Source organism: Epinephelus lanceolatus, chromosome 11 (genome assembly GCF_041903045.1).
Source record: "Epinephelus lanceolatus isolate andai-2023 chromosome 11, ASM4190304v1, whole genome shotgun sequence".
NCBI classification, from domain to species: Eukaryota; Metazoa; Chordata; class Actinopteri; order Perciformes; family Serranidae; genus Epinephelus; species Epinephelus lanceolatus.
The window spans coordinates 21,899,101-21,913,106 of NC_135744.1; the positions used below are offsets into that span (position 1 = coordinate 21,899,101).

The following is a 14,006-nucleotide window of genomic DNA, read 5'->3' on the forward strand; positions in this document are numbered from 1 at the left end:
AGCCTCAGCATGGAAAATCACAGCTTGTCCTTTTAGTGCTACAAATACTACTACTTCTTGACACATTGATCCACTTGTCTCCCACTGCCAACAGACACTTCGCCTACCAGCCTCAATTCAGGCCCATTCACAGCTGTGACTGTAACATGCAAAGAAAAGTCTTTCAGATTCCCAAATTAACAGCATTTCACGTCCCAGTGGATGTGATAGGTTTGCACCTGCTGTACTTGGTAATGCAATGATGTGTAAATCCAATAATGTTAATTATCACATTTGACACCTGCATTGTATAGCTCCATCTGTAAACCTCGTAATGTGTCACAATTAAACACTGCAATGATGCCTGTAAGATAGTGGAAATTACCTCATGATTACACAAGGTATACATAATATATGTAATCTGTCTTTATAATCCATATTCTATTACTAAAATGATTTGACATCCCCTCAAGAATTTAATCTTGCCCTGACGCGTGTTATACAACAGAGATTTCACTGTGAGTGGTTCATAATTGAATAGTTCTCCTTCATTTCAGAACAGCAGGAATGGAAGGACAGTGATGAATTTCAATACGTTTCTCGAACGTCTTTATATCTGTTTTAGAAGTTAGCTCATGATCTGTGGCCAAAGTTCAGTTCATTCATCCGGTCCCACGAGGTGTAAGTGACACATCCTGTAAGCCTATTGAAGTAGCACAAGATAACTTTTTTAAGGATTTTTAAGTGTAATCTGTGCCAAAGAAAGTAAAGTGAATAGAAAGGATGAATGTAACTTTGAAAGCAAGGATGGTGTAGGCAAATGTCTTTGACACTTTGACACTGAGACCATCCCGAACCCTGAAGAAACAGTTTTAGTAAATACACTTATTTACCTATTTAGGAGAGTGAGATGGCACTATTGATGGTTGCATAAGCTACAGCCAGCAAGTAATGTCATAACTAAGTCATAGTATGTTATAAAACTCTACATAAAAAGTGGTATGTTGTGAAATATGACATAAAGAAGGTCAAAGTATGGTACACAATGAAAGTTGTAATTAAAAAAAAAGTCATAGTGGTCATAGCAAGTTGTTAAAAATGACATAAAGTCTCATAATATAGTAGGTAAATAAAAATGATGTCAAATGTCACAGTATAGTAGGTCATTAGAATGATGTTAAAAAAGTCATATTAGTATGTCAGAAAAAAATGACTGGATGAAAACAGTCCCCAGATGATAAATACAATTATTCTGTTGGATGAAATATTTTCATTGAAAGCTGAATGAAGAAAAATAATTGAATTTAAGTTTCTTGAAAGATACAGTGCAGTAAAATGGGATGGGAGAATGGGAGAAAATTTGCTCTAGTGAAAAGTGTAAGTGTATAGAATTGTAATAATGCTCTCGCTGTTATATACTTAATTTATTTATTTATTTATTTTTACTAGTACTATTGACTCAATCATTTGAATTACTGTTCTGATCCACTTTAGTCTGTCTAAGTCTAACTTTTGTTTTATTTTGCTTGTTGTAGTCTTATTTTGTTTTCTTTCTCGTTGTGAGACCAAACTGTCATGTCATGTTGTGATTTGTGTTTTGTGTATTTTTATTTCACCTGTGATTAAAATTTTGTTTTAAAAACTGTCATAGTGTGTCATGCTAAATTCATAGCATAGGATGTAATTTAAAAAATACAAAAAAAAAAAAAAATACTATAGTGTGTCATAAAAATAAAACAACTTCATGCTATAGTATGTAATTAAAATGTCAGAAGAAATTACATTCAAAACAAAATGGAATACTTTGCATATGTATCTTCAAACAGCTGCGGAGGAGAGGAGATAAGAAGAATATAATGTGTAGCAAGGGCTCCCGCACACTGTCTTACTTTCAAAAATAATGATTTTAATGCTGCTGTAAGGTTTTGGTCTGGTCAGTATGATATAGTAGTTTGTGGTACTAGCAGTAGTATTGTAAGTCGCACAAAAGTAAAAAATGTCATGATAAAAAGTAATAGTTAAGCATGTCATAAAATGTAAAGTGTACTATGTCACAAATATTTATCGTATACTACGTAAAAACAAATACATAAAAAAATAAAGAGTAAAGAGTAAAAAAAGTAAAGTATGTCATAAAAACAAGTCATAAAAAAAGTTATAATAAAGTATGTCATTAAAAAACTCAAACCATATGTCATTATAAAAATGTTACAAAAGATGTCACAGTACAGTATGTTATAAAAAAAATTGTCATAATATCGTATGTTGTCCAAAACCATGAAAAAAAGTCATAGTATAGTATGTTGTCCAGGATCATGAAAAAAAAAGTCATAGTATAGTAAGTTGTCCAAAATCATGAAAAAAAAGTCATAGTATTGTATGTCACCTGAAATCATGAAAAAAGTCATGGTATAATATGTTTTCCAAAACCATGAAAAAAAGTCATAGTATAGTATGTTGTCCCAAAAGCATGAAAAAACAGCATAGTATAGTATGTCATCCAATACCATGAAAAAAGTCATAGTATAGTATGTCGTCCAAAATCATGAAAAAAAGTCATAGTACAGTATGTCATCAAAAACCATAAAAATAAGTAATAGTATAGTCTGTCGTCCAAAACCATGAAAAAAAGTCATAGTATAGTATGTCGTCCAAAATCATGAAAAAAAGTCATAGTGTAGTTTCTCGTCCAAAATTATGACAAAAAAGTCATAGTATAGTATGTCGCCCAAAACCATGAAAAAACAGCATAGTATAGTATGTCGTCCAAAATAATGAAAAAAGTCATAGTATAGTATGTCGTCCAAAAGCATGAAAAAAAGTCATAGTATAGTATGTCGCCCAAAACCATGAAAAAAAGTCATAGTATAGTATGTCGTCCAAACTCATGAAAAAAAGTCACAGTATAGTATGTTATCCAAAATCATGAAAAAAAGTCATAGTATAGTATGTCGTCCAAAATCATGAAAAAAAGTCATAGTATAGTATGTCGTCCAAAATTATGTCAAAAAACTCATAGTATAGTATGTTGTCCAAATTCATGAAAAAACAGCATAGTATAGTATGTCATCCACAATCAAGAAAAAAAGTCATAGTATAGTATGTCGCCCAAAACCATGAAAAACAAGTCATAGTATAGTATGTCACCCAAAATCATAAAAAAAAGTCCTAGTATATTTATGTTGTCCAAAATCATGACATAAAGTCATAGTATAGGATGTCGCCGAAAACCATGAAAAAAAGTCATAATATAGGATGTCGTCCCAAAAGCATGAAAAAAAGTCATAGTATAGTATGTCGCCCAAAATCATGAAAAAAAGTCATAGTGTTGTATGTCACCCCAAATCATCAAAAAAAGTCATGGTATAGCATGTCATCCAAAATCATGAAAAAAAGTCATAGTACAGTATGTCGCCCAAAACCATGACAAAAAAGTCATAGTATAGTATGTTGTCCAAAATCATGAAAAAAAAGTCACAGTATAGTATGTTGTCCAAAACCATGAAAAATAAGTCATAGTATAGTATGTCGTCCAAAACCATGAAAAAAGTCATAGTATAGTATGCCGTCCAAAATCATGAAAAAAAGTCATAAGGCCCGTTTCCACCGCAGGAACTTCAGGGTAATTCTACGGGACCGGGGCCGTTGGTGCGTGTCTCCACCGCAGGAACCACCCCCGAAGGACAGAGTTACGGAACTTTTACGGGGGCTAAACAAGTCCCTACCTCGGGGTAGGTACTCAGAACGGCCCCAAAAGACTCCTGGCTGGGGCTTGGGGTTTACTGGGTGCTGATTGGATATACTCAAGGAGGGATGTGACGTCAACAGAAAGCAACAAAATAGCGGGCATTTTTAAATCTCAGCAGACGAGAGTTAGCTCGTTCATATAGCTTCCGCTGCCATGTAAAAAAACTCACTAAATGGCCCATGAAAAAAATATTTGTTCCAGCGGATATCTTAGTTACAACATGATTGAGCTAGCAAAGCAGTTTTGTGTTGATATGTGTGGTATTTATTCAGTTTTGGGAAATCACGATGTCTAGAAAGCATCAGTGGCTGCAGCTGACAGGGACAGCTAACAGCAGCAGCAAAGCTAACATCAGGACGTCATCTGTTAAAAGCCTCCTGTTGTTGGATACGACATGAAACTACTCCAGATAGCTTAATCATGTTGTAACTAAGACATCAGCTGGAAAAAATATTTTTTTCACGGGCCATTTAGTGAGTTATTACAGACACCGCTATCGGCTAACAGCTAACGGCGTCCCTACGTCGCCCCGGTCAAAATGGTCGCGCAACGATTATGTCACATCCAGAGCCCGTAACTTTACAGGAACCCTCCTCGTACTCCGCTCTCTCAGTGGAGACACGGCGGTTGAGAGTGCCAAGCGAGAGGACGTTCCTGTAGTAGTTCCTGCCCCCCAAATGGTACCATGAACTTCTTCGGTGGAAACAGGCCTATAGTATAGTATGTTGATCAAAATCATGAAAAAATGGCAGAGCATAGTATGTTACTAAAGAAGTCATAAAAATGTCATTATAAGTAATTGTATAGTATTTCATGAAATCACTCACAAAATCTGTTCTAGTTTATAATGATATGAAAAAAGGTCATAAAACTTGTCATAGTATAGTATATTGACAAAATGTCACTATTAACAGTTATATTACTATATACTATAGTATAGTATACTATATAAAAAAAAAAATTGTACCTTTTTTCTGCAGCCATCAGTCATGTTTGCTTCCTGAAATGCAATTAAGTCATCAATGATTGGAGAACCCTGATCTATGTTTTTTCCCCACAGTTTTAGTTTATCTGCTTAGTTTCTCAAAATGTCTCCTTGGAGAAATTTCCCCAAGACTTCTCTGGTGGGTTGTCAGGTCACAGAGGGCATATTCCGTGTTAAAAACGTCATTAGGACCTTAAAACAGAGAATTTATGATCAATAGAGTATCACATAACTTTTTCCCAGTTGTTTATCAGTCACTGTCTTTACCCGCTTAATCCTTCTCAGGGGACTGGAGCATATCCCAGCATGCCCTTGGCAGCAAGAGCAAACCCATCCAGCCTCAGCATGCGAATGCATATTAAGTCCATGGCTCATTTCCCGCTCAATACAGCAAAATGGTAGAGCTGGGAAATGTGGATGACAAATAATAATCCAATATTTGTAAGCCTTGATGAAATATAGAGCTTTTTGTAAACAGAACAATAACTTAGTCCAGCCAGCATTTATTAAATGATATTAGATTTGGACAGACTGGTACAAACACGTCTTTCACTGGAGAATTATTTAATATGGCGTAAAACGTAATTTTGTAATGAAATTATTATGAAGATTTATATTAGAAATAATCTGGTTCTGGCTAAATGTCAGCATTATAGCAATGTACTGTTATGAAGTTTGTGTTCTTTTTTTGTTTGATGAAAATCACAGAACGTGACATTGGGTAGCTTCATCTGCTCCCAGCATTTTTATCCAAAACAGTGTTCAGTCCTCAGACCTTCATCGTGTGCAGCAGGAGTGGCCTTTAATACCAACCCTGCAACAGAGGTGACAGCATGTGGAACTCTGTTTTCAGCTGTCAAAGAATCCACAAAATGAAAAATCACATTTTTTGAGTTAGTGAGCAAAGCACAAGGTAATCTCACAGTCCAAGTGACAGTGTGCTCTGGAGTAATAATGATAATCTTCTGCCGCAGTGGGGGTTAATTTCCATGTTAATGTGTTTGCAATTAGTACATCTTAATGTTTGCAATAAAAAAGGCACAATTATCAAGACACCGTGTACGCTACAGTGGAGAAGGTGATGAAATAATTTCCATATTTCATAGTTTTCTCTCTTTCACATTATTTTCTATACATTGTTGCTACTGTTGAGGATCCAACCAAACAACCAACAGCATGATGAAACCTAATCCTAAAATCACCTCACAGAGCTCATTCAGTATTCATATTTATATTCTACTTCATACTTAAATTCTGCTACACAGGAAAATACTGTACATTTACTGCACCATACTTACCTCACAGTTACTAGTTACTTGTCATATAATAAGCATATTAAAAACAATGCATGGTGGTGCAGTGGTTAGCATTGTTGCTTCACAGCAAGAGGGTTCCAGGTTCAAACCCAGGGTGGGGGAGCCCCTCTGTGCATGTTCTCCTTGTGTCAGCGTGGGTTTTCTGCGGGTACTCCAGCTTCCTCCCACAGCCCAAAGAAATGCAGGTAAACTGGTGACTCCAAATTGTCCCTAGGTGTGAATGTGAGCATGAACGGTTGTCCATCTCTACATGTTAGCCTGGCGACCTGTCCAGGGTGTACACTGCCTCTCGCTCATTGTCAGCTGGGATAGGCTCCAGCGCCCCCGCCACCCCCAACAGCATAAGCGGTGACAGAAAAATGAATGAATGCCACCCAACACCTGAATTAGAACTTTAACTAATGCATGACTATGGATGCAGAATCTTCACAATGTATTTTGACATTTTATTTAAAAAAGCATCTGAGTATTTCTTCCACCAATGTCAACAGTGAACATGTTCATTTTTAAGACTGTGGTTTGTATAGTTGTTGCACTGGGTGGCATTATATTATCCGAAAATCCTGTTTTGTCTGTTATGAATGTTAAGGTGTTTGTTCACTTCCCCAGACAGCCATCCAGCTCACTTTGTGATACCTCACTTTAATAAAATAGTTCATACTGATAAATTCTATATCTAAATAAGGTTACATCTGTGAAATATTCTAACCATGTGCTTTGGACATAATGTTGAAAAGCTGTGAGAGTGTTCAGTGAAATGTGCAATTAAGACAAGGCATCTTACAGCATCATAAATGAGCAACATTTATTTCCACTTTTTGTACATTAAACGTGCATATCAATAAAACTAAAATTGATCATATAAATACCTCTACTGTAATACTGTTACAATAAATATGGCTCTACAGATTCTAGGTTAAATAAAAAAACAAACTTCAATATCAACTGCTGTGTGACACAAGGAGACACTCTCAGGAAGTACTGTACATGTCTTCTCTTTTAGCACATTTTTCATCACAGGTGACCTGTTCAGTGATTGTGCTATGCTTAGGACCTAATAACTCTTTGTACACTCATGTGGAAAGTGACCCTTTGCTCTCTTTGCTGTGCTTTTTTTCTAAAAGTGATGTTGAAAAATGCTCACAGTGTCAGTGTGACATATAAGAAAACTGGTGTCCGTCTTGTGTCCGTAGTCGGACCACATTTTTTGTTTGTTCTTTGTCACCTACTCTTTGTGGAGTCAGTAACGAAGTAGTGCCACACCTTTCACCAAATTGTGCTGGAAAGGAGAAGTACGCACACACACACATACACCACACACGCAAAAATCCTAAATGTGCTCCAAGATTGGCTTATGTTATCAAAACAAAAAAAAAAGGCATTTCAACCCTGGCTAAGTCAAACATGATACTGACTGAGGAAGCGTTGTGGGAAAGGGGGATCAGGCAGTGAAAATATTATGTTACAGCTGTGATTCACATGTACAGAACACGTCAACACGTCAACAGCCATGTCAAAATATTACATACAGTACTTTAAAATAGATTACCAAGAAACTCTTATTCTGATAACGTGCATAAAAATAAACACACCTACTCTTTCACAAAACTCCCACACACAATGTTCATCTTTTACATGATATACAATGAATAATTAATGTATAGATTGAGTAATAAATATCAACACACAAATATGTCACCTCAGCCTCAGTAATGTCTTTCCTTTCATGTAAATGTCAAGTATAATGTCGTCCCATGCACAATGTTTAATTTTTCCATTTTATATCACCCTCCAAAACACTGCTTTGATCTTGTGCTTTCTTAACACTTAAAAACTCAAATAATTATCCACACAGAGAGAAGATATGTTGCCAGAAGCTTCACATTTCAAGTGACAGAACGTTTGATGCGATTTATGCTGATATTAATGATAAGATAAATGTCCAGTGGAACATAGTATTTAAAAAAAAAAAAAAAAAAAAAAGGAAGAAAAGTTGAGGAGAGGTTAAATTTCAGTGGCTTAAGCTATACTTCACAGCATAGTGGGTGGTAGCAAAGTTCCAAAGTCCAAAGATTCAAAGTCAATCAAATATTGTGCGATATCAATAATAACTAATGATACAAATAGTTATAAACCTTTGTGAAAATAGACAAAAACAGAGAAAACACATTTTAGACTGTAAAAACAAGGAGAAGAGCCGTGTCTGTGTGTTTCCCTCTGTCTCAGAAACCAGGCACATGGCAGTAAGCCTCTAAGGAGGACAACAGGATGTAGACGAACCAGAGGGAGAGGAACATGAAGAACGTGAGGAGCTTGGGTGTCCGTGGGCCCCCGAGCTCTCCGCCTGACACGCTGGGACGCCGGCGGTAGAGCAGCACCAACACACACACCAGCGCCATGACAGTGAAGATGGTGACGGAAAAGGCCAGGGAGCCTGGGTTCACCTTGAACACCTTGCCTTTGGTATGCCAGTAAACGGAGGCGATGGTCCACGCCACCCCGATGCCCAGGAACACATTGACTGCGTTGCTGCCCGTCACGTTGCCGATGGAGGCATCAGCATATTGGTCCTGGATGGCAGCCACTTTACTCGCAAATGTATCTGTAATATAAAGACAGAGTTAAGCATGAAGAAAGAAATGGGAAACAGGTGACACTGTGCAAACTAGCTACTGATGGAGATCAATAGTGTGCATAAACTCTGACAAGTCAAAGTATGTAATGAAAAATGTCATTGTATGATATGTCATTAAAAAAAAGTCAGTCTTGCACCTCATAAAAGGCCATAAAAATGTTAAAGTATGACGTCTCATTAAAATGTTATTAAAGACTGTATGTCATAAAAGTTTTTAAAAAATGTCATAGTATAGTATGTCATAAAAAACACATAAATGTCATAGTATAGTGTGTCATAAAAGTTTTTAAAAAATGTCATAGTATAGTATGTCATAAAAAGTTTTTAAAAAATGTCATAGTATAGTATGTCATAAAAAGTTTTTAAAAAATGTCATAGTATAATATGTCATAAAAAACAGAAAAATGTCATAGAATAGTATGTCATAAAAAGTTTTTAAAAATGTCATAGTATAGTATGTCATAAAAAGTTTTTAAAAAATGTCATAGTATAGTATGTCATAAAAAAACAGAAAAATGTCATAGAATAGTATGTCATAAAAAGTTTTTAAAAATGTCATAGTATAGTATGGCACGAAAAATCATAAAAATGTCATAGTATAGCATGTCATATAAAGTCATAAAAATGCCATAGTATAGCATGTCACAAAAAGTGTCATAGTATAGCATGTCATAAAAAGTGATAAAAATGCCATAGTATAGCAAGTCATAGAAAAAAAAATTTGAAAATGTCATAGTATAGCACATTATAAAAAGTTTTCAAAAATGCCATAGTATAGCATGTCATAAAGTTTTTAAAAAATGCCATAGTATAGCATGTCATAAAGTTTTTTCAAAAATGCCATAGTATAGCATGTCATGAAAAGTTTTTTTAAAATGCCATAGTATAGCATGTCATAAAAAGTTTTTAAATAATGTCTTAGTATAACATGTCAAGTTTTTTTTTTAAAATGCCATTGTATGACATGTCATAAAAAGTTTTCAAAAATGTCATAGTATAGCACGTCATAAAAAGTGTCATAGTATAGCATGTAAAAAAGTTTTTAAAAATGTCGTAGTATAGCATGTCATAAAGAAAATTTCAAAAATGTCATTGTACAGCATGTCATAAAAAGTTTTTAAAAATGTCATAGTATAGCATGTCATAAAAACTTTTCAAAAAATGTCATAGTATAGCATGTCATAAAAAGTTTTTAAAAAATGCCATAGTATAACATGTCATGGAGGTTTTTTTTTTTTTTAAAAATGCCATAGTATAGCATGTCGTAAAAAGTTTTTTAAAAATGCCTTAGTATAGCATGTCATAAAAAGTTTTTAAAAAGTGCCATAGTATAGCATGTCATAAAAAGTTTTTAAAAAAATGCCATAGTATAGCATGTCATAAAGTTTTTTTGAAAAATGTCATAGTATAACATGTCAAGTTTTTTTTTTTAAAAAAAATGCCATAGTATGACATGTCATAAAGGTTTTTTTTAAAAAATGTCATAGTATAGCATGTCATAAAAAGTTTTTAAAAAATGCCATAGTATAACATGTCATGAAGTTTTTTTTTTTTAAATGTCATAGTATAGCATGTCATAAAAAGTTTTCAAAAATTGTCATAGTATAGTATGTCATTAAGTTTTTTAAAAAATGTCATAGTATAACAAGTCAAAGTTTTTAAAAAAAATACCATAGTATAGCATGTCATAAAACATTTTCAAAAAATGTCATAGTATAGCATGTCATAAAAAGTTTTTAAAAAATGCCATAGTGTAACATGTCATGAAGTTGTTTTTTAAAATGCCATAGTATAGCATGTCATAAAAAGTTTTTAAAAAATGCCATAGTATAACAGGTCATAATTTTTTTTTAAAATGTCATAGTATAGCATGTCATAAAAAGTTTTTTAAAAAATGTCATAGTATAGCATGTCATAAAAAGTTTTTAAAAAATGCCATAGTATAGCATGTCATAAAAAGGTTTTTAAAAAATGTCATAGTATAGCATGTCATAAAAAGTTTTTAAAAAATGCCATAGTATAACATGTCATGGAGTTTGTTTTTTGTTTTTTTAAAAAAAATGCCATAGTATAGCATGTCATAAAAAGTTTTTTTAAAAATGTCATTGTATAGCATGTCATAAAAAGATTTTAAAAAATGCGATAGTATAACATGTCATAAAGGGTTTTTTTAAATGTCATAGTATAGCATGTCATAAAGTTTTTTTTTAAAAATGTCATAGTATAACATGTCATAAAGGTTTTTTTTAAAAAATGCCATAATATAGTATGTCATAAAAAGTTTTTAAAAAATGCCATAGTATAGCATGTCATAAAGTTTTTTTTAAAAAATGTCATAGTATAACATGTCATAAAGGTTTTTTTAAAAATGCCATAGTACAGCATGTCATAAGAAGTTTTTAAAAAATGCCATAGTATAGCATGTCATAAAGTTTTTTCAAAAATGCCATAGTATAGCATGTCATGAAAAGTTTTTAAATAATGTCTTAGTATAACATGTCAAGTTTTTTTTTTTTAAATGCCATTGTATGACATGTCATAAAAAGTTTTCAAAAATGTCGTAGTATAGCACGTCATAAAAAGTGTCATAGTATAGCATGTCATAAAATTTTTTTAAAAATGTCGTAGTATAGCATGTCATAAAAAGTCATAAAAATGCCATAGTACAGCATGTCTTAAAGAAAATTTCAAAAATGTCATAGTATAGCATGTCAAAAAAAGTTTTGAAAAAATGCCATAGTATAGCATGTCATAAAAAGTTTTTTAAAAATGTCATAGTATAGCATGTCATAAAAAGTTTTTAAAAAATGTCATAGTATAGCATGTCATAAAAAGTTTTTAAAAAATGCCATAGTATAGCATGTCATAAAAAGGTTTTTAAAAAATGTCATAGTATAGCATGTCATAAAAAGTTTTTAAAAAATGCCATAGTATAACATGTCATGGAGTTTGTTTGTTTTTTTTTAAAAAAATGCCATAGTATAGCATGTCATAAAAAGTTTTTTTAAAAATGTCATTGTATAGCATGTCATAAAAAGATTTTAAAAAATGCGATAGTATAACATGTCATAAAGGTTTTTTTTAAATGTCATAGTATAGCATGTCATAAAGTTTTTTTTAAAAAATGTCATAGTATAACATGTCATAAAGGTTTTTTTAAAAAATGCCATAATATAGTATGTCATAAAAAGTTTTTAAAAAATGCCATAGTATAGCATGTCATAAAAAGTTTTTTAAAAAATGTCGTGGTATAGCATGTCATAGAAAGTTTTTAAAAAATGCCATAGTATAACATGTCATGGAGTTTTGTTTTTTTTTTAAAAAATGCCATAGTATAGCATGTCATAAAAAGTTTTTAAAAAATGCCATAGTATAGCATGTCATAAAGTTTTTTTTAAAAAATGTCTCAGTATAACATGTCAAGTTTTTTTTAAAAAAATGCCATAGTATGACATGTCATAAAGGTTTTTTTTAAATGTCATAGTATAGCATGTCATAAAAAGTTTTTAAAAAATGCCATAGTATAACATGTCATGAAGGGTTTTTTTTCAAATGTCATAGTAAAGCATGTCATAAATTTTTTTTTTTAAAAAATGTCATTGTATAACATGTCATAAAGTTTTTTTTAAAAAATGTCATAGTATAGCATGTCATAAAAAGTTTTCAAAAATTGTCATAGTATAGAATGTCATAAAGTTTTTTAAAAAATGTCATAGTATAACAAGTCAAAGTTTTTTTTTAAAATGCCATAGTATAGCATGTCATGAAAAGTTTTTAAAAAAATACCATAGTATAGCATGTCATAAAACATTTTCAAAAAATGTCATAGTATAGCATGTCATAAAAAGTTTTTAAAAAATGCCATAGTATAACATGTCATGAAGCTGTTTTTTAAAATCCCATAGTATAGCATGTCATAAAAAGTTTTTTAAAAAATGCCATAGTATAGCATGTCATAAAAAGTTTTTTAAAAATGCCATAGTATAACAGGTCATAAAGATTTTTTTTAAATGTCATAGTATAGCATGTTATAAAGTTTTTTTTAAAAAATGTCATAGTATAACATGTCATAAAGTTTTTCAAAAAATGTCATAGTATAGCATGTCATAAAAAGTTTTTAAAAAATGCCACAGTATAACATGTCACAAAGGTTTTTTTTAAATGTCATAGTATAGCATGTCATAAAGTTTTTTTAAAAAATGTCATAGTATAGCATGTCATAAAAAGTTTTCAAAAATTGTCATAGTATAGTTTGTCATTAAGTTTTTTAAAAAATGTCATAGTATAACAAGTCAAAGTTTTTTTTTAAAAAATGCCATAGTATAGCATGTCATAAAGTTTTTTAAAAGATTTCTTAGTATAACATGTCAAGTTTTTTTAAAAAAAATGCCATAGTATGACATGTCATAAAGTTTTTTTTTTTTAAAATGTCATAGTATAACATGTCATAAAATTTTTTTTAAAAAATGTCATAGTATAGCATGTCATAAAAAATTTTAAAAAATTGTCATAGTATAGTATGTTATTAAGTTTTTAAAAAAAATTCATAGTATAACAAGTCAAAGTTTTTTTTTAAAAAATGTCATAGTATGGCATGTCATAAAAAGTTTTTAAAAAAGGTTGTGGTATAGTTTGTAATAATACTTTAAAAAAAACAAAACAAAAAAAAAAAACAATGCCATAGTATAGTATAGTATGTCCTAAAAAGTTTTTAAAAATTGTCATAGTATAGTATGTTATAAAAAGTTTTATTGCCATAACATGGCATGTCATAAAAAGTTCTAATATAAAAGTCGTAGTACAGTATCTCATAAAAATACCATAAATATGCCATAGTATAGAATGTCGTAAAAAGTCATTACAAAATGTCATAATATAGTATGCCTTAAAAAAATCCTAAAAAATGTCATAGCATTGTTGTTAAAAATTAATACATAATGTCAAAGTTGAGTTTGTCATAAAAAAATACCTAAAAAGTCATATAATAGCATGTCAGAAATTTAAAAAAAAATGTCATAGTATGTCATAAAAATTTTTTATTGTTATAACATGGTATATCATAAAACGTTCTAAAATAAAAGTCATAGTACAGTATGTCATAAATATGCCATTAAAATGCCATAGTATAGTATGTCGTAAAAAGACATTACAAAATGTCATTATATAGTATGCCTTAAAAACACCCTAAAAATTGTCATAGTATTGTTGTCAAAAGTAATACATTATGTCAAAGTTGAGTTTGTCATAAAAAATACAAAATGTCATAGTATAGTATGTCATAAAAGGTTATTGAAAAAGTCATAGTATAGTATGTCATAAAAAGTTATTAAAAAATCAGTAATT

The 14,006-nt window shown here is 31.5% G+C and overlaps 1 protein-coding gene across 2 annotated transcripts in view; it reads right to left on the reverse strand.

The window, feature by feature from the left end:
* Positions 1-6,811: 6,811 nt before the first annotated feature.
* The window catches only part of slc8a4a (solute carrier family 8 member 4a), a 37,863-nt gene continuing 30,668 nt past the window's right edge, over positions 6,812-14,006 (reverse strand). For both annotated transcript variants that reach the window (XM_033611018.2, XM_033611008.2), the window contains exon 9: positions 6,812-8,630. In XM_033611018.2, coding sequence (XP_033466909.2) covers positions 8,251-8,630 — 380 coding nt within the window. In that variant the 3' untranslated portion in view covers positions 6,812-8,250. The remainder of the gene's footprint in view (positions 8,631-14,006) is intronic.